The sequence below is a fragment of the Tigriopus californicus genome, chromosome 8 (genome assembly GCF_007210705.1).
Source record: "Tigriopus californicus strain San Diego chromosome 8, Tcal_SD_v2.1, whole genome shotgun sequence".
Taxonomy (NCBI): Eukaryota; Metazoa; Arthropoda; class Copepoda; order Harpacticoida; family Harpacticidae; genus Tigriopus; species Tigriopus californicus.
Genome location: NC_081447.1, coordinates 9953557 through 9971536, shown reverse-complemented (window position 1 = coordinate 9971536; position 17980 = coordinate 9953557). Strand labels below are relative to the sequence as shown.

Here is a 17980-nt window from a genome sequence, read left to right as displayed (position 1 = left end):
TATTTTGAACACTTAAGGACAAATTCGGACAAAAGTGTCCAAAAATGAAATGCCCACCCTGCAACAGAGTCTTTACACAATTAATGTTAGCTAGCGCTCTCTTGTGGTAACTCATTATGTCCATATCCATGTGGTTCATAGATCAAGGCTCATGGCCTAAAATGGAAAATTGATTGCATATTTAAAAAAACCATTTAATAAAGTAAGGATATTTTTTCATGGACACAATTTTTTTGAGGAGTTGCCATGCATTTTTTCATTGGATTTCACAAAATCGCTAACGCTACTCATAATAACGTTGAAGACGTGCATAATTGACACCTTCAGAAGGAGGAACCAATGCATGCTTGAGTAAAATAAAAGTAAAGAAAACAGGATTTCAAAATGTAGCTTGTTCAAAATGTTGTCAAGAAAATTCCAAGCTAAAGAACTGAAGGTGATGATGTTCAAGACGCTTCTTAGTACAGTGATTTTTTTGATGCTCCTGACAACTAAAAAGAGAAAATGAAACGAAAGGCTTTTTAAAGAACATTCTTGACCATATATCTAATTGCAGCAGCTCGATTTTAATTGACTGAATTGCATATTATAGGTACTGGGAAGAAAGTCAAGTGAAAGTGGTGGACTTAATTCGAAACGCACATGATCAGGGGAATGAAATTCCCGAGGAAAAGCTTCATCGCATCGTTGGCATTCTCGAAGTGAATGCCTACGAACTGTACGCATCAGCCACTGGAGCAGGATTTCGGGGCATCTTCTGCGTGGGATCGCTCCTCTCGCACTCATGCATTGCCAACACCACGCATATGTGGTCCAAGAGTCCTCCGTTTGTCAACAAATGCATTGCTTCAGTCAGCATCAAACAAGGGACCGAGATCTGCTCCAAATATGTCCATCCAGCTACCGGCACTTGGAACAGACGTCAAGAGCTCAAATCAGGATGGTTCTTTGAATGTCGATGCGACAGATGTGCTGATCCTACAGAAAGTGGGAGCTCTCTTTCCACGATCGTTTGCAAGACTTGTCAAATGGAGGAAAACGAGTGAGTATTAATTCCCTGAAAGCGAAAAACCTGTTAATGTTTATCGACTTTTTCAATTTTCTATCTGGTCTTCAGTTCTCAGATGTCTTGGGCCTTACCCAAAGATCCCCTGAGTTGGTTCACCAATTGGATATGTCATACCTGCGGCTGCGAGCAGAACGGGCTCACTGTGCAGGAAAAAATGCAATCCTTTCTTGGTAGGTATGGCATGCACTGTTTGTGCTTTGTTGTAACACAGAGTATGCGGGTAACCTTGATCCACAGTATTCGACCTGAATCAGGCTAAATGGGGTCATCAAATTCAAACTTGCCTGTTGTTGGATTTGTGATTCAAGATCCGTTAAGGAAATGACGTTTTCTTCATAGAGTTGTTTTCATGATCCACATTTACGAGTAGGTGTGCTCGGATCGTTCAAAAGTTACGAAACCCATTCTTTTTATCATTTTAGCACATCTAACTATTTTCACACAAGAATGGACTTAATGCGAAACTTTCTTCCTCCATACCACAGACCATCCCAGCCATACCACTAAGCAAAGTATAGGAAAGCCTTGAAGAGTACTTGGTTGTTAATAGTTATGATAAAGAGCGAAGGAGGGGCCCTGCTATCGAACCTTGCGCCACTCCTGATTCCAAGTTTTTACTCGAATCAGTATGCGGACTTCTTCGGCTCGTTATTACCCGTAACTCTAAAGTTATGAATCCAGTGGAATGTTTTGAAGCGTAATCCCATGATAGCCCATCAGAAATGAAACACCGAAAATGCCAAGTCAAATGAAACTAAGTTGTACCGCTTAACACATTTTACGAATCAAGTGCCCAAAAAAGGAGGAGACGTGGTGTAGTGGTTAGCGCAGTGTCCAAACGTGAGATAAATTCCAGGGTCGAATCTCTTCCCCGACCTTTCTCAAGGAAACTTTTAGACGCCAGCTACACCAATAGACGGAGAACCAAAAATGATACTGGACTTGAAATTGCCTATTGGAATTCGGACATGGATGATCTGATGGCTGGCTTCGCTGGCCGGGTGAGGTGCACCCTCCGACCCTAGCCCCCCAAACCCAAAAAAACACCAAAAACGATAACCTTATTACTTGGGGAAATGAAAACTAGCACGGTTTAAAAGAGGAATGTTTGCCTTTGGCTAGATTATTGAATTAATTGGCCATTTTTTATTTTACTTGCCATTTTTTGACTAAAAACAGCCCCATGAAAAGGGAATTTTGGCGAGTGGATTAAATTCATCATGGATTGATGAAAATTTTATATATATTCCGTACATTTTTGGGAAATCGCCGATGATCAAATGTCAAGGTCTGGTTTTATTTAAGATAAACAGAAATACACGGAGACCTGTGCTCGGGCGGGCAGCCGTACATTTTTATTACTAGGGCATTAGCCCTTCCTCAATAAATGGAACGAAACGAATTACAGTTACAATTACTTTGGTCAAAAATAGTAATTCGTTACGCAACCATTACTCAAAAAAAGGTACAATGGCGTTACTCGTTATAATTATTTTTAATAAAATTTGAGCTAACCAATGTCTTATAGTTTTTGCCCAATCAAGACTATATTTCACTAAAGAAATTGAAAAAAAAAGAAAGAAGAGTTTTTGGCTTCAATCAGTCCTAATGCGTAAAATTTGAAGACTTCGCGTCATCTGTTTTCAAAACTGAACATTGGCATTTGATTTTGGCATAGTTGTTCAAAATATACTTCATTTTAATGCTTTGAGGAGTCGGGATTGGGACCCTTGATGCGTTAATGATTGTTGAGTGTTGAAACAATGCCGCAAACGTCATGATGAAAAAACAGTGTTAGCCATTGTCAAGTCAGTAAAGCTTCCTTGTTTGATGGCTTAAGTCATGGAAATGCGGAGTCTTGGGAAATTTGCTGCATCATGCTCAAGCCAAAGAAAGAATTTCCTTTGCCCATTTCCATTACATATATCGGATCGTAATTGAGCCCCTCATTTTTTCTACATAATATCAATGGGTTATGAGTTGAATGAACTTACATGGAAAATTTCAAAAAAGCCGTCTTTGTTTAACGACTAATAGTGAATTCAAATTTGATACTTGTCTTTGTACGTATTATCGACAAGCGTCGTGACAAGGATTCGTACTTCGTAACACTGCCTGTAGCACTAGGTCTTAAAATGCCCCCAGTCCTTCAAAAATCATTCAATCATTCTAAAAAATCGCCGAAGCTTCAGAATGCCATGCGCAAAGTTGACTAAAAAATTAAGCTTATTGGCTTGGCTAGAACCAGAAATAATGCTTTCTCCGAGAGCCTCTTCGTCCATGTGTTCCGACATCCTTGGTTAAGAGCTTCATGAAAAATATGTAAAAGAGTGTATGTGTCAGTTCATATTCAAAATTACGTTATTTGTACTGAAAACATCCTATAGCATTTTTTAGAGTCAGATACAAAGCAATGAAACAATTTCTCTCTGTACAAAACTTGCCCCGCATGTAAACAAGCAAAATTTGTAAACCCCGCATCACAACCTAAGATTCACTTCATCCGTAAAATGAACCAAACCGCAATGTAGTGGGTATGTATCCGATCTGCATTCTATACGCAGCGTACGGGCAGTTAGACTTAAATCAGCCTCCAGATATTCCGTGTAAAGTAGATGGGCAACATAATAAAATGTGTCCTTGATTTACCTAGACGTTTTTTGGGTACTTGCACGCCATGTTTTTATTTTAGAGTTGTGGGGGCCCAAATGGAACTTACAGATTAAACGGCAGTCGCAAAATGGCAGTCGAGCAATAAGTGTTGTTTCCTTTTTCTTACAGACTCTTTAAAATACATCATTTATCACCACAGAAACGATGAGAATAAATATTTGGATCTGATTAAAGAGGCCAAATCTTTCTTTCATCCTCATCATCAGGTGTTTTGCCAGATCAGCAAATGGTTTTTACCCGTTTTTTGTCGAAAATCAGGCATGTCAACGAAGGATTTTCCAACGCAAAAGTTGATCATCAAACTAGAACTGTGCAGAAATCAACTTGATGTTTTCGACATAGTTTGTCCTGGATTGACTAAATATCGAGGTAAATAAGGTTCAAGCAATATCACTGTGCAATGTTAGAGCCTTTAATAAGGATATTATGTCGGTTATTTTCAGCTAAGGTCATGTTTGAATATGTGGATGTTGCTCTGGCCTTAAGAGAGAAAGGAGAAACGGGACTAAAACTTCCAGATCCATTCACCTTACAATCCATGGCTGAAGAATCCTACCATATCTTGAGTCTTGAAAACCATCTTACCCCATTTGAAGAATGTATATTTTACTCGTTGTGCATGATTTTGAAGAACTAGCATCAATGAATGAACATGGCTTTGCGCGGCCTGAATCTATGCCTAAGAAAATCTTAACATTGTAAGATATTTGATCCACCAACGTAAGAGAGTAACAGCGCTTGAATTTTGTTGATCGTTTACAAATCGAAAACGACTCTTGCACTCTCTGTGATACGTGAAGAGCGTTGTCAAAAAATGAAAGAATAAAAGATGCAATACGACAAGGCTGCGAAACTATTTTGGAACAATGAAAATCAATTTTGACGACAATAACCTCTTGTAAAATTCGACTCGAATTCATTTAATGACTAGAAACATTGATCGGTCTTTGTAGGGTAACCTGTTAAGGCGGTTAAATCGTAATTTCGAAAATGTCTAACCTTTTGTCATTGCCAAATTTCTTGGGGTGAGTCTCATATATATGTTTATGACCCTCATACGAACACACCACCAGCAAATTGTATTTTATGTGCAAGAGATTGCAATCCTGGAGCGCTTCTTAAGCACCTACAAAGGGGCGGACTGAAGTTATGATTGAAGAAGCAATGAAAGACGGGGTACGTAGTTTCTTTCCCCAAAGATACACTAACCCAAATAAATCTTGCAAAGAGTAGGATGATCACATTTGAGCCTTCCACTTGCAAAAGGTCCAGAAGATTCACTGACTTGAGCGTTAGGGAATTTTTTTGCCCCATCTCGTTGACTAATGTTACTTTTCAACCACCTCCTCCCTTTTTTCTTTTTAGAGCACCTAGTCTACTCTTTCTTGCCAAAACATGGCAACCGCGTCAAACACGTGAGGATAAACGTCGACCTTACTTTGTTCAAAGAATACACCACCTTGGAGCTAAGGCCAACGAATGAGCTGAAGACCACACAATTGCAAATCAATTACTTTCATTTCAACAAATCAGAGAGTTCTTAAAAAAAGCCACTAGAGTCGTGGCAGCACTGAGAGAGTCTCGAATCTCTGAAATACTTTGTTCTTGTTGGGTAAGAATCTCTTCAAGGATCTCGGCCAGTTCGTTATTCGCAATGACTTCATCCGAATGGATCTTGAGGAAGAGTCCCAAGTAGGCTTGGCAAGCCTCGAAACTCGTCTTCCTTTTCAATGTGCTCAGAATCATGTTGAGAAACTGTGTTAGTAACTCGACCGATCCACCTCCGAGTGGTCCCAGGGAGGTGATTTCTACCTCAATGGCCGAAGGTCCTTTTTTCTGGAGCTCTGTCATTGCGGCATTGAAGTTCTCGCTGGTTTCCGCGATCAGCAAGGCTTTCCCGAACGGAGTGAAGCTCACCATGGAGGATGGTAGCTGTTGTCCTTGGGGCTTCTCGTTTGTGGAACCCTCGGCCGAGAGGTCAAAGGTCGTGGAGAGACCAGATATGGTCGGGAGAAAGAACGGCGCGCTTTTAGGCTTTTCCACTAGATTCTTGGGCTTATTTCTGGACTTAATGACATCGAGGTCAAGCAGATTTTGCCACCTAGAATCGGGCAAATTTGCTAAGGTGATTAGGTCTTGCGATATTTGCTCCGGAGAGGCAAACATGGCTTCTTGGACGTCCATTATTTCCTCCACTTCACCACTTGATGCAATCGCCAATTTGTGTTCGGATTTGATTTCCGTTTCGTCCTCCAAATCTCTCCACAAAGTCAAGGGGAGTTCAATTTTTTTTGGAGTTGAATTGGAATCGATAGGCTTTAACGAGACATGCGAATAGAGAGATGCATTGATCCATAGGTAGATTCCGAGCTCGCCAACATGCGATGTGGCCAGATAATCTCCAGTTGGCGAAAGAGTCAGTGATGTGACAGGCGAAGGAAATTTGACGTGATCCACTAAATGACCCGAGGGGATGTCCCATACTTTGACCGTCGAATCCATACTGGCTGATATCAGCCACCGCGAGTCCGAACTGAAAGCCAAGTCTGTTAATTGTCGCTGATGTCCCGGAAACCGCCGCACAACTGATTTCGTGATCACGTCAATCACACTCAAAGAAAAGTCTTGGAAGCTCAGGGCCAATAATGAGGATTCTCTTTGGATTTCCATGTTATTGATCTCACCCTCAAGCTTGAGGTTGGCCAAGAGGTGGCGTTTTGAGAAGTGCCAGAATCTGACTATTCCTCGATTATCGCCGGTGATCACAACCTGTGAAAAAAATGCACATTGGTTTTTCAAAAGGGGAAAGGAAATTTGAAGCACAGCTGACAACATGCCTGATTAAGACCATCGGTCTTGATCCCGCGGATGGATCTTTTAGGATGAGCAGGATTGCCATATTCACCCCTATGAATGCCGGATTGAATGTTGAATCGGTCTACGTGGCCACTCTCGTAACCGATGCAAACAAAGTTTCCGCACACAGAGAGTGTCAAACACGTCGCGCGAATATCCTTGAGTGATGGATCTTCCTTGAATCTGAAAGCGACAGGTTTTGACATATGGTTAAACACTCTTCTTCAAGTTAAATGGTAAAAATATCTTCGCTTAGACAGGATTCTAATCACCTGGGATGCTTCAGTTTGAGGTCTCCCATTCTTTTATTGCCAAACGACCACGTGGTAGTAATGGTAGTATCACGATGAACGGCAGCAATATTATCCCAATCTCGATCGCGAGTGGTTTCTGTTGTGAAATCTGAGGTAACAAATCCAAATTGAATTATTAGATGAAAGTAACCGACGAGAGATCCTTCGACGAACTCACCAATAATAGGCTCCATTTTGACCGGGTTTGCCAATTTCTTGTGCTTTTTGGACAGTTTTCGGTTGTAGCTAGCCACACCAAAGCTTTTATCTAGAAGATCCGTCACCGTGGAAAACGATCTCAACGACGCATCCTCGCCTTGAAGCAGAAATGTTCAAAGTTGATTGGTAGACGAGTGGTCTAATGCACCTGATAGAAGCACGACATGGTTCCCCAGAGGGCTTGAGTTTGAATCACGCCTTCGGAGAAAAAATAAAGTTGGTTTTCATTGAATTATCCGAAGTATCACAGTTTAATTTGTTCTCCTGTCTTATCCGAGCTAGAAATGATTTTCAAGCCCGGTCAAACCAAGGAGTATTAATCTAGCTCGAAGAAGTGCCAATAATTTCCAATCCTTTTAGGAAACTTGGACTGATGTGGAGCAAAATTCCAAGATTGAAATTCATACCGGCGCTTAGAATATGCTTTCCGAAGGCACCATAGAATCTGATTTTGTTCGGGGGTTCGGCGTGTCCTTCCTTGATCCTTAATAATCGTGCTCCTCCATCCGACATGTCAAAGATCCACTATGACAGACATACAAGAGTTCATTATGAATTAGTTTAAAGAAAAAATCATGCCAAAATCATTGACTATTTACCTGCTTTAATGTATTGTCAGGGCTTGATGTGACCAATAAAGGCTCACTTTGAAGACATCGAGCCCCCGTGACAGCCTCTTGGTGGGATTCTCTCAATTGTCCGCACAACTTCCGTTCTTCGAGGTCCCAAAACGCCAAGTGCCCGCTTTTACTTGCCGATATCAGAATAGGTGGACCGTCAGTGCGGAAACTCAAACCAGTTACAGAGCCCCACTCCTGACTGAAAAATCACACAAGGTTAGAGACATGTTGAGATCGTGGGTTGAATTTGAAAACTACATGAATTGTTATTGATATTGAGTCAACGAACCTGAATTTGATGATGGTTTCGTCGAATTTGAGGTTGTGAAGGTAGATTTCGCCATTTTCGAGCCCTATGGCTACGACGTCAATGGCCGGAGCTTGTTCTAAACAAGTAACTGGTGAGTTCCAACCGTCAAACTTGAATATCTTTTCGCACGATTTGATATTCCACAACTGAGAAACGTCAGAACAACTGGATTAAACTGATACTACAAACTGGCATCGAAGTAATGACCGAGGTCTTTACCTGAAGTGAGCCTTGCTTACTAGCAAAAACAATCTTATTTTCGTAGGCAGCGGGATGCACCATGGCCGTGATATTGAACTTGTCCGGATTGAACTCAAATTCCCGGACCAACTCTGCCGACTTGATATCCCATACCTTAGGGAAAAAACCGCACTCATTAGGATAGCTCACTGTAAAATTGTGGGGCTTTTGCGTCTTAGGCTTACTCACTTTCACGACGGAATTTGTGTCCACAGAAAGTAAATGAGGTCCGAATGGAATGAGGAGATGGACCGGGTTTTCGTGGCTTTGATAAATGTGCTTGAGCTCGTGACCTCTTCGCCAAGCGTAAATGTCCTTTCCGGCAGCCACGAACACAAGATAAGCGTCTGCCGTCATGGCCGTAATATCTTCCGGATGAATCTTGCTCACGCTCAAAAGGCCGAGCTTATTCCCGCCGTAAGTGTGGAAAACGCGACCCACGCAAGTAACGATGAGGTGCTCTTTTCGGCTGTAGATGTACCTCGTCACTAATGGAACATGATTGGACACGTAGCCCAGGGCGCGATGGCCAACAAAGATTTTGCTTCCACTTTCTTCGGGCATGTTTGCAGTTGAGTTTACGGCCTTTTCCGGTTTATCTGAAACAAACATAACTCATGATTGAATCAACAAATGGTTGAATGGAAATCTGCATGAGGAAACTTTTGAACTATATTTTCAATGTTATTATACGTGATCTAGCTGGCATTTAATCAAACCATTTCCTTTTTGTTTCGACGTTAGACGCGGCTGAGTTTAACTTGGCTCGATATTGGTTGACCAACGAATCGAATTGTTTCTCGTCCTTGGCATCTGCAGGCTTTTTCCCTTTTCCTTTCTTGTTCTTTTTGGCCTTCTTGGCCTTCGGCTGTCCGTCATCGGTCTGAGCTTGGCTGTGCTCATTGAATGTGGGTTTGTCTTCGACAATAGTTCGGATTTTCCTCTTTTTAGGATTTTTCTTGTCTTTTTCCATCTTCTTGATATCCTTCCTCGAAATTGGTGCCGCTTTCCGATTGTGTCGAATCTTTTCGCCGGTATGAGAAGGCAGGTTTCGTTGCTTCGGATCATGAATAGATCCCATAAACTCCTCTTTATCCTCGAGCACATCTTTCTTGTTCTTCTTCTTGAATTGCAATTTGCCACCACTGCCATCCTGATTTTTATGGTACAATGGGTTATTATCGCGACTCTTCTGGAGACGCTTTTCTCGAGCGTTGACAGCCTTTCGGTTTTCGACCGAAAACTCCACAATGGGTCGGGCATCTTTCAGGAAACATTTCGGATTGTTGTTCACTTTCCGGAGTGCGTTTAAGGCGTCCTCATGCGACTTGAAGGTGACGAACCCGTATCCCTTGCTCTTACCTAACCCGTCCTTATCTAATTTTGTCATGTCTCGAATAATTTTGGATTCCGTAATGCCAGCTTTGGGCGTTGCATGTTTAACGAACAACTTTTTGAGCTTCATGTCGGAAAAATCCGGCGGCAGATTCCGAACACACAATCGGAAAGGAGATACGAACATATTGAGATCCTTGAGAATGCCTCTTTTCCATCGATCCACTTGCGTGCGTTTGGTCATATCGGCCTCAGAAACGCCTTGAGCGGCTCGAGTTCCTTTGCGAATAAGACCCTCGACCGCTAAATGAAGGTTCCGCGTATCCTTCTTCTCCTTCGCTTTCTTTTCCTTCTGTACTTGGTCCACGTTGTCCTTCGCTAAGGCTTTTACAGCGAAAATGCGACGTCCATCGAGATGAATGCCATCCGGAGTGTCAGACATTGCGAGAAGCTTCTCAGCGTGTTCAGGGTTATGAAATTTGACGAAGGCCGTGCCTTTGGGGTTCTCGGTCATCTTGTCGATGACTAGTTTAACAAAAATGACGGCCCCAAATTCTGTCTCCATCAACTCACGTAATCCCATCTCATCTGAATCAAAGCTCAAATTGCGCAAGAAAACCGTTTTGTTCTCATTGATGTCGTGACCGTGAGACAAGCCATGCCAGGGTTTGGCCTCTCTTTCTTCGCCACTGTCTTCATCTTCTTCATTATCATCTTCAGAATTGCCCTCATCATTGTCATCGTCTTCCTCTTCATTTTTCATTTCTTCAGCTTCTTCAGGTTCGTCTTTGATTTCAACCTTGATGGGCTTTTCATCGGGCTCGTCTTGACAGGCCACTGGGGTCGGGATAGGGGCGGGGCCTCGCTCTTGGAAAGTACGCTTGTCGACCGCCCAATCCACGGCTACGGGTCGTCCCAACATGGGTTTTCCATTCAGTTCCTTGATGACTTTGGCCGCTTGAGCCACACTGGCCATTTGAACAAAGGCACAACCGACCATCTTGCCATCGGGTTTCTTCAAGATCTTAGCCTCGACCACTTGGCCCTGGAATTGGGCAAAATGTTGCTCCAGATCCGACTCCACGGTCTTGAACGAGATGTTGCGCACGATCAAGCGAGCCTTGCGTTTGTGCGCAAATTGACGGTTCTCCTCCAATTGGGCAAAGGCTTGCCGTGAATGGGCGCGGGACCCGGCAGAAGCCGGGGCTGAAGCCGCCGGCCCCCGTTTGTCATCCTTGGTGGTCGCCATGTGCGTTTTGAAACATGTGTATTCGGAGAATGTAAACAAAGTAAGTATACAAGCTGCCAAGCTGTCGTTACTTCCTTCATCTTACAGGGTGGCCAAAAATGTGGATGTAATGACTACTTTCGTGTCTCTTGAAAATAATTTGCACGCCTAATACATAATTAGAGTGACACAGCCATGCTGTCTTATCAAACTTTAGCGTGACCTTTTCAAATTAGGACAAAACAGGCTTGTAATACTGAGCTTTTCAATATCTTGAACCACTCTCTTACTTCCTCTAATTGTAGACCAACAACCCTGAATCGGTCAGTAATAGAGTCGTCTAAAGATCATTAAATTCATACTATGGCGCCATCTGAAATGAATGTCTCCATTAATAATTCTGTAGCTTCTGTGCCTTTTACTTAAGACTAAATGATGGTGCAAAATGTTTTGTTCAGTCATATTGCATACATTTTGACTTATCATGTCTTGGCAACTTTGGCAGTGATGTTGAGTGAGGCCTGATATTGGCAAACAATATCATAAATGTAGATTTGGGAGGACTCGAGGAGCATTAATTAATTTAGTTCTACCATTGAAAAGAAAGGTCAAAAGGGCAAAAATATGTTTGTTGTGCTATTTTACTTCAGCTTTTATGGGCAATTGTGTCACAGTTATTCCAACTGGCTGATGGCTGCGCCCTCTACCGTCATTACACGGACCAATAGAGCCTCTTGGTTGTCACCGTTGTCACCTATCTCATTTAAAAGCTGGTATGGTGGTAGAGTGTGCCTCCATGAGCCCTCGAAAGCAGGTAGATTGATCATATTGGTACTGTTTTTTAGTTCTTGGACTCCCTGTAAATAAGATTTACCTTTCAGAAATGTCTAATACTCTTTTTTAATGAGTCAAATAGTTAAGGCAATCGTTTTTCCTGATTTGAGTTGTTGTTAGTTTACAGAGAGTCAAAACTAAACTGTTACATATAATCATTTCAAACAGCCCACATAATAATACAACAGAAGGATATCTGGTTTACTATTCAAATATTCTTGGCTCAGCAACATGTTCGAAAAGAGAACATAAATCCTAAAATCCCAAACAAAAATTCAAACAAACAAGAAAATGGCCAATTTAAGCACAATAGTACTGATAGGAATCAGTGCTGCCTGGTGGCAATTTTGAATGCCACTTTTTCAAAATTCGGCATTTTTCAAGACCCTTTGGCATTGAAATATCCCATTTTCCACAAGTTCCCTGTGTTGTAAAACCCGGAATATTGGCATTATTTGAAAGCGAAGTTGGCTTTATGAATCTCAGAAGACCTGGCAACAGAGGATATCAATGATCAATTTACATTTTTCGATGGCATAATAAATTACTAGTGGCATGTGGGAAATCCGTTTGATAGCCTCAAACTATAACTCTTGGTTTTCTTACTTCAATCTCGGGTTGCCTCTTGGACTTATTTTTTCCAGTGCGTTAGAATTGGCTGGTTCCCGTACTTTCCATGTTTCATGGCAAGCTAGATTTTGAAAATTGATTTGATCTCATCATCTCACAACTGTCTTGACCTAGTGGAAAAACGACCGAACACTCTGTTGCCTGCCAAAAGTACAATGGAAGGTCTTCATGTAGAAAGATGAGATCAATCTGCTTGTACAAGTGGGCTGTTGTCCAACACATTGAAATTTGTGTTTCCTGATCAAATTCTATCCTTTTCCTGTGTGTGTACGTAATAATAAGACATTTCATTCAAAAAGAATTATTTCGCTAACCTAATTTGAAGACTCGGGTCTATCTCATGTGTTAGGTGGCCTTACCCTTAAGGTCCCATTCAAAGACTGAAACACAGAGAATTTGATTCGCGATTTATTTCACCTAAACAGATTAATAGGATTTTCGGTATTACACAGGTGTCTTCAGAAATAATTACCTAGAGATATGTTTTTCATTATTTTTTTGGTTTTTCCTGACTTCAAATTTTAGCACGAGGCATGGAATTTTAAGTGGCAGTTGAAACCAATAGCCTTACAACAATAAACCTTAGGATTCAACAGACACTAGAGACCCCGAGTTGAAAACATTAATGCCACAGGTAGGGGGTTGACATTGGGACGAGCAATTAGGCATTTCTAATTTGAAAATTATCGTAATAAGCGTATTGGTGGTCCCAAAAAGCGTGCCCCTCGAAAATGAGGAGCAAAATCGTTGAGATCATGGAGTCAAATTATTTCACCGAGTTGGAAACGAGGATGGGGAGAGGGAGCGATATTTAGCATTGAAAAGCCGCTGGGCTAGAACATTTTCCAGACCACTGATGAGTTCATTTGTTTCCTTAAAAATTGAGCAATAATCAGAAATTGCATCAGTTCAACGGTCAGTGGAGCTTTGGCTGGTTATGGTTCATGGGTCTCAATGCATTCGGCGTTTCTGGCGTTAGGAACACTGAGGGGAATCCTTGGGGAATTTGCTGTTGGAAGTGAACATCATTTTGACAACCAAGTAATCCAGTGGTGGATTTAGATGAAGTAGGCGTAGCCGGTGTGACGTGTTCCATGCGTTCGAAATCTTTTCTTTCACTACTTGGAGGGGTCATTGTTCCACTGGAGATCGTCGAGGGCAAGACGTATTCATGGGCTCGGGGTAGAACTTCGACGTGTGGCCATGTCCTTTTGTTGCGTCAGGTATTCATGGGCCCGGTCTAGCGTGGAGAGCTCAACACTATGGGATTGAATGTTGTGTTGGTTTTCAATTTGGATGTTGTGAAACATCTTGGGCTGAAGAGGGGATTCGTCACGCAGAGCTTGGACAAAGGCCGACATCCAGAGGTGACAGTGGGCAATATCGGACCATTGGTAGCCTGACACGGCTAGGGCCAACTCTCGAGAATGTAAATGAGCTAGTGCACTGGCAGCAATTACCGAATATTTGTAGACAGGCTCTCGATGTCCAAAATACAAATGTCGAGGAGCTGCATGGCCCTGGCAAATGGCAATCCTGAGAACTGGGGGACCACAAAAGTCTCGCTCGCAGACGGGGAGTTGTCACAATTGGACACTTGCATGAACATCTTTATCCATCCATGAGGAGTCATTGGCGATAAACCCCACTTTAGCTCCTTCAAAACGACTAGCTCCATGGCCAAAATCTCCTCTTCTGAACAAGCTCCATCCGTCACGTAAGCAAAGTCACTGAGCTTGGGAGGGTAGATCTCTTCGATCTTGGCTCCAACGAAGAGACACGTCACGCCTGGAAAAGGTTAATAAAAAAAAAGGGTTAAGATGAGAAACAGGCTTTTGAGAGATCAACAAGCCGCTATCCTTACCGATCAATTGTAATCTGGTCTTGGGCATATTCTTTCGTCGATGAGAGATATCTGTCAATAAAATCTACAGCCAAATAGAATGTCTCGCGATGAAGTTTGTAAACCTCGCAGACCTCGATTAACCAATCGAACAGGATCGCTCTCATTCGGGATTGAAGGGCAGAGTGTCGAGCTAGGATCTCGTCACCCGTTTTCCGCTTATACATCCCAGATTCTTTCTTGCAAATAAAATCCCACATTGTTTGCTCATTGGCCCACTTCAAAGCGGGGAAGGGTGTCTTGGACCGGGAATTGTCCGTAGAAGTGCGGATGAATTCACGGAATCTATTGAAAAGATGATACGTATGTCATAGAGTGTTTATTTTGTTGGCAAATTTCAGGAGACTTACTCTGACCAGGATTGTCGGAGGACAACCTTTTTCGTCGCTTGAGCAAAGCTATTTTGGTTTGTAGTTCTTTCGGGTTTGAAACTTAGGAAGAGGACGGGGTATTCGCATGAGGGAGGCTGAGCCAACATTATCACTGGGCTTTAGGCCATTGCCATTATTCAAACTGTTCTGGAGTGAAGACAGGGCGTTCGCATAGATAAACCTGTGGATGAGGTTGATGCTCCGAGAGTTGGGTTCATCTTGGAGGGCGGTGGACGGTTCTCGGAGATGATCAGACAATCATTCTCGTCAATGTCGGCCATGGAGTTGCTTCTCGAAGGAAAGCTCGAAAAAGAGCTTGAAGTTCGGCCCATGGCTAAATCCTGAAAATTCAATGATTTGAAAGTGTACAAACTTGTGACAACTTCTGCTAGTTGTCAAATTTGAAAAACAATTTTAGCTCATCATGTATGTGTGACAATATAAATAACTAAATAAAGTCTTGTCAATATAGACAAAGTAAACTGTAATCCCTAGTCCACTTGTAACATTGGATCTGAAGCAATATTTTGGGGAGAACCAATTGGTTAGAACACTCGGGTTCAATTTCAGAAGTGAGTGCGGAATTAAAGTTGGTTGCGCTGTATTTAATTAATTATTCTCTGCCATGATTCTGACTAGCCATGTATCAGGTTAGTGGCATGCAATTTTTATTTACCATGCTTTTGTCCTCGAGAACGTCAGCTTTTCTCTTTCGGCTGAGAATGCTGGGAATGGATCTGGAGCCGGGAAATGTGGAGAGGCCCGAATTCCTGGCGCTCGACGACAAAACGACGACGACGAGGAGGAGGATATGGGGGTGGAGGTGGAGGTGGTCGACTGAATGGAGGCGTTGTTCGTGGTCACAACGAAGACATTGCTGGTAGTGTTGGGAATCTGGAGACCCCGACGATTGGCCGCCATCATGAGCTCGCGGATGGATGATGATCCAGCTTTGATCTAAAGGTCGGGAAACGAACAATCAATCTCAATGTTCCTGGTCTCAATTTGCCAATCGATCTGGAAATCCACAACAGTGGCTCTGCCCCCTCAAAATGTCGCCAATCTACCAACCAAAGTAACGAGTTTGAACCGAGTTTGAACCGAGCGAAATGACTGGAATAATTGGTTCAAACTACAATCCAACTCGTGTGAGGTCGAACCAAGTGAGCCCTTCAACACCAGCTCTAAGCTGACCGTCCCTTTCTAGCTTCTGGTTTCTGCCTAGTGCCTACTCACTAGGTTCCCTCACCTCAGTTACTGTGTCGTCAACAACAACAACAACACAACAACCACAACAACCACAGCCAGGAAGTAGCCAGTCAAATAGATACGATTCCGAGAACTGATTCCGGAGCGACTGGGGCGCACACTACCCCGATTTGAAATCAGGCGACAGGGTCAAGAAGTCATCCATATTTAGCCTCGAAGTATCGAATCTCTCCAATTTCAAAGGATACTTCACGGGAGGGGGAAATCGATCGCCGCTCCCCGCCTTTTCGTTTTCCCCTGCCTATCTGCTAGTATGTATACTGCCAGCCTTCTCCCCCTTCCTTGATGAATATTCTTACACCAGGATTGCATCTGCCCCAGAATAATTGTGGAATCTCGTCAACTTGATCAGTCGTAAGCTGAAGTGTGGTGTAAGTGACACGCTGAACAGCTGATCATTGTCAACGAGCGCCAAAATGGATCGAGGCCTGCTGATGCTGCTGTCTTGCCTGTCCTCCACCCCAGCTTCCTCCCCCCCCCCCCCCCCTTCCTTCTCCATCTCGCTGATTACCCCTGGCAGCTGCTGCTGCTGCTGCTGCTGCTCTTGCTGGTAGCAACTGATTCCGATTGGGCTCGAATCAGGTTATTTACCTCGGCCAGGTCCTCGGAGGATCGAGCCGTAGCGGACAGCCTCGTCCTTCAGGACGGCGTTCCAGGTTGAACTTTGGTTAGGACAAGTCTTTTCGGTGGATAGAGGCTTGTAATTCCCCTATCTCACGCACACAACGCTTGTCACAGTATTTTTCACACTTGGCTGTCGTTCTTCGAAAAGTCGGACGAAGAGAAGTGACCCTCTTGCCTGCCGGATCACAGCTGAATGAGGATTTGAAGATTTTTCAGATATCCCAGATCTCCCAGATCTGGCCAACCCACCAATCCAACCCAGAGAGAGGAGGGAAGTGAGAAGAAGAAGAGGGTGCTCAGGGTGCTTGGAGCCCACTTCATTCCGCCCTCGCTGGAATCCGCTGGGTTGGTGGGTCTCTCTGAATGTGCCCTGCTGGTCCTAACGTCAATTGTGGGTGAATGCCGGGGTGTGCGGTGGAGGGTGAGCAAAGAGGAGCGCGAACAGCGGAATGGATGACAGCTAACAATCTCAGGGGTGACTTGGGAATCTGTGGTCCACGGGCTTAAGATTATAACTATAACATTTATAGGCATGTTACATTCGAGAAGGCTCAATTTAAAGCATTTCCTTATTGTGTCTAAAAAGGCCGAGGCCCCAGTTTTTGGCTTAAACTAACCTGTAAACTGTGGTCCCAATTCAGGCGGCTCATTCGATTGATTCAATGGTTCAAGTCAATACTGGACATATGTATTGCTGAATGAAGGCTCCTGGCTTTGAAGCTGTCTCTGATAAAGCATAGATATCAAAGACGAAAGTCTGCAAAAATAGCTTTTAAATTGGTCACACTCTCCCAATTCAGAGTGTATCGACCTAGAGGAGCTTGAGGGCACAAGGCGCAATGAAACAAGGCAAGAAAGGAGGGAAATAAACCCTGAACCGCCAAGAGAAGAGAAGAGAACCGCGGAAATATTTCATAGACTGCCAGCAGTCCGCTCAACTCGCAGATGCAAGAAATTTATACTGTCTCTATGGAGAGCAGCTTTTACTGCCATTCTCCTTCTCTTCTCGTCAGTAAATTTTCCCTCCAGAACAAATGAAGCACGAGCTCGGGGACAAACAGCATGCACAAAGCTCATTACGATGCCCCTCATGCTTTTCGAAGGGGGATGGATGGGGTTTGGTTCCAAACAGCTGGCAAGTATTGGGACCAAGAGCCTCCATGATCAATGGCGGTCAATACAGAGGCTGTTTGTTGGCAGTAGGATCGTGTTGGGAGCTCATAAATGGCGAGGACCGTCATGACCGGGTTGTTGGAAATCAGTACCCGGCAAACCTGGTTAAGAAATGAACATCGATGTTCATTCATTAGGAAACAGCCCCTCTTCCTCTGTTTTCTTGGCGGAGGATTTGACAGTTGGTCCACTGTCTGTCTCTCTCTCTCTCTCTGGAAGATTGGACTCATTGGAGTAGAGCAGAAATCAGCCGGCCTAGTGGATACCCCAAGTTCCCATCATCATCATCATCACCATGTAGCACCTCGATCCCAGTGCACAGAGAGGAGTGGC

The 17980-nt window shown here is 43.3% G+C and overlaps 4 protein-coding genes across 4 annotated transcripts in view; 1 reads left to right on the top strand and 3 right to left on the bottom strand.

The window, feature by feature from the left end:
- LOC131884464 (SET domain-containing protein SmydA-8-like) overlaps positions 1–4593 on the top strand; it is a 17519-nt gene extending 12926 nt beyond the window's left edge. Inside the window, exons 4-7 of the mRNA XM_059232254.1 lie at positions 593–1042; positions 1118–1239; positions 3851–4111; positions 4186–4593. Coding sequence (XP_059088237.1) covers positions 593–1042; positions 1118–1239; positions 3851–4111; positions 4186–4379 — 1027 coding nt within the window. The 3' untranslated portion in view covers positions 4380–4593. The remainder of the gene's footprint in view (positions 1–592; positions 1043–1117; positions 1240–3850; positions 4112–4185) is intronic.
- Positions 4594–5241: 648 nt separating this feature from the next.
- LOC131884458 (WD repeat-containing protein 36-like) lies at positions 5242–8892 on the bottom strand. The gene is made up of 9 exons (XM_059232247.1): positions 8470–8892; positions 8260–8394; positions 8020–8186; positions 7710–7929; positions 7518–7635; positions 7070–7207; positions 6871–7000; positions 6580–6781; positions 5242–6511 (listed from the first exon to the last, which is right to left on the bottom strand). The coding sequence occupies exons 1-9, from the start codon at positions 8890–8892 to the stop codon at positions 5264–5266; spliced, it is 2781 nt and encodes a 926-aa protein (XP_059088230.1). The 3' UTR covers positions 5242–5263.
- LOC131884463 (RNA-binding protein 28-like) lies at positions 8875–10915 on the bottom strand. The gene has a single exon (XM_059232253.1). It carries the CDS (start codon positions 10862–10864, stop codon positions 8990–8992), a length of 1875 nt encoding a protein of 624 aa, XP_059088236.1. The 5' UTR covers positions 10865–10915; the 3' UTR covers positions 8875–8989.
- Positions 10916–12702: 1787 nt separating this feature from the next.
- LOC131885145 (G1/S-specific cyclin-E-like) lies at positions 12703–16839 on the bottom strand. Its single transcript, XM_059233082.1, is given in 7 exon segments — positions 12703–13781; positions 13784–14095; positions 14172–14208; positions 14210–14495; positions 14561–14922; positions 15258–15538; positions 16442–16839. Coding segments are annotated over 5 exon segments (1068 nt in total). The 5' UTR covers positions 14689–14922; positions 15258–15538; positions 16442–16839; the 3' UTR covers positions 12703–13476.
- Between the last annotated feature and the right edge of the window lie 1141 nt (positions 16840–17980).

What these genes read in the sequence shown, in the direction of transcription:
- LOC131884463 (XM_059232253.1), bottom strand. Translation starts at nt 10,864, where the DNA reads ATGGCGACCACCAAGGATGACAAACGGGGGCCGGCGGCTTCAGCCCCG.
- LOC131884458 (XM_059232247.1), bottom strand. Translation starts at nt 8,892, where the DNA reads ATGTTTGTTTCAGATAAACCGGAAAAGGCCGTAAACTCAACTGCAAAC. An exon ending in ACACAAATTCCGTCGTGAAA is followed by an intron (nt 8,395 to 8,469) that starts GTGAGTAAGCCT and finishes TTTTTCCCTAAG; the next exon opens with GTATGGGATATCAAGTCGGC. An exon ending in CAAAATGGAGCCTATTATTG is followed by an intron (nt 7,001 to 7,069) that starts GTGAGTTCGTCG and finishes TTGTTACCTCAG; the next exon opens with ATTTCACAACAGAAACCACT.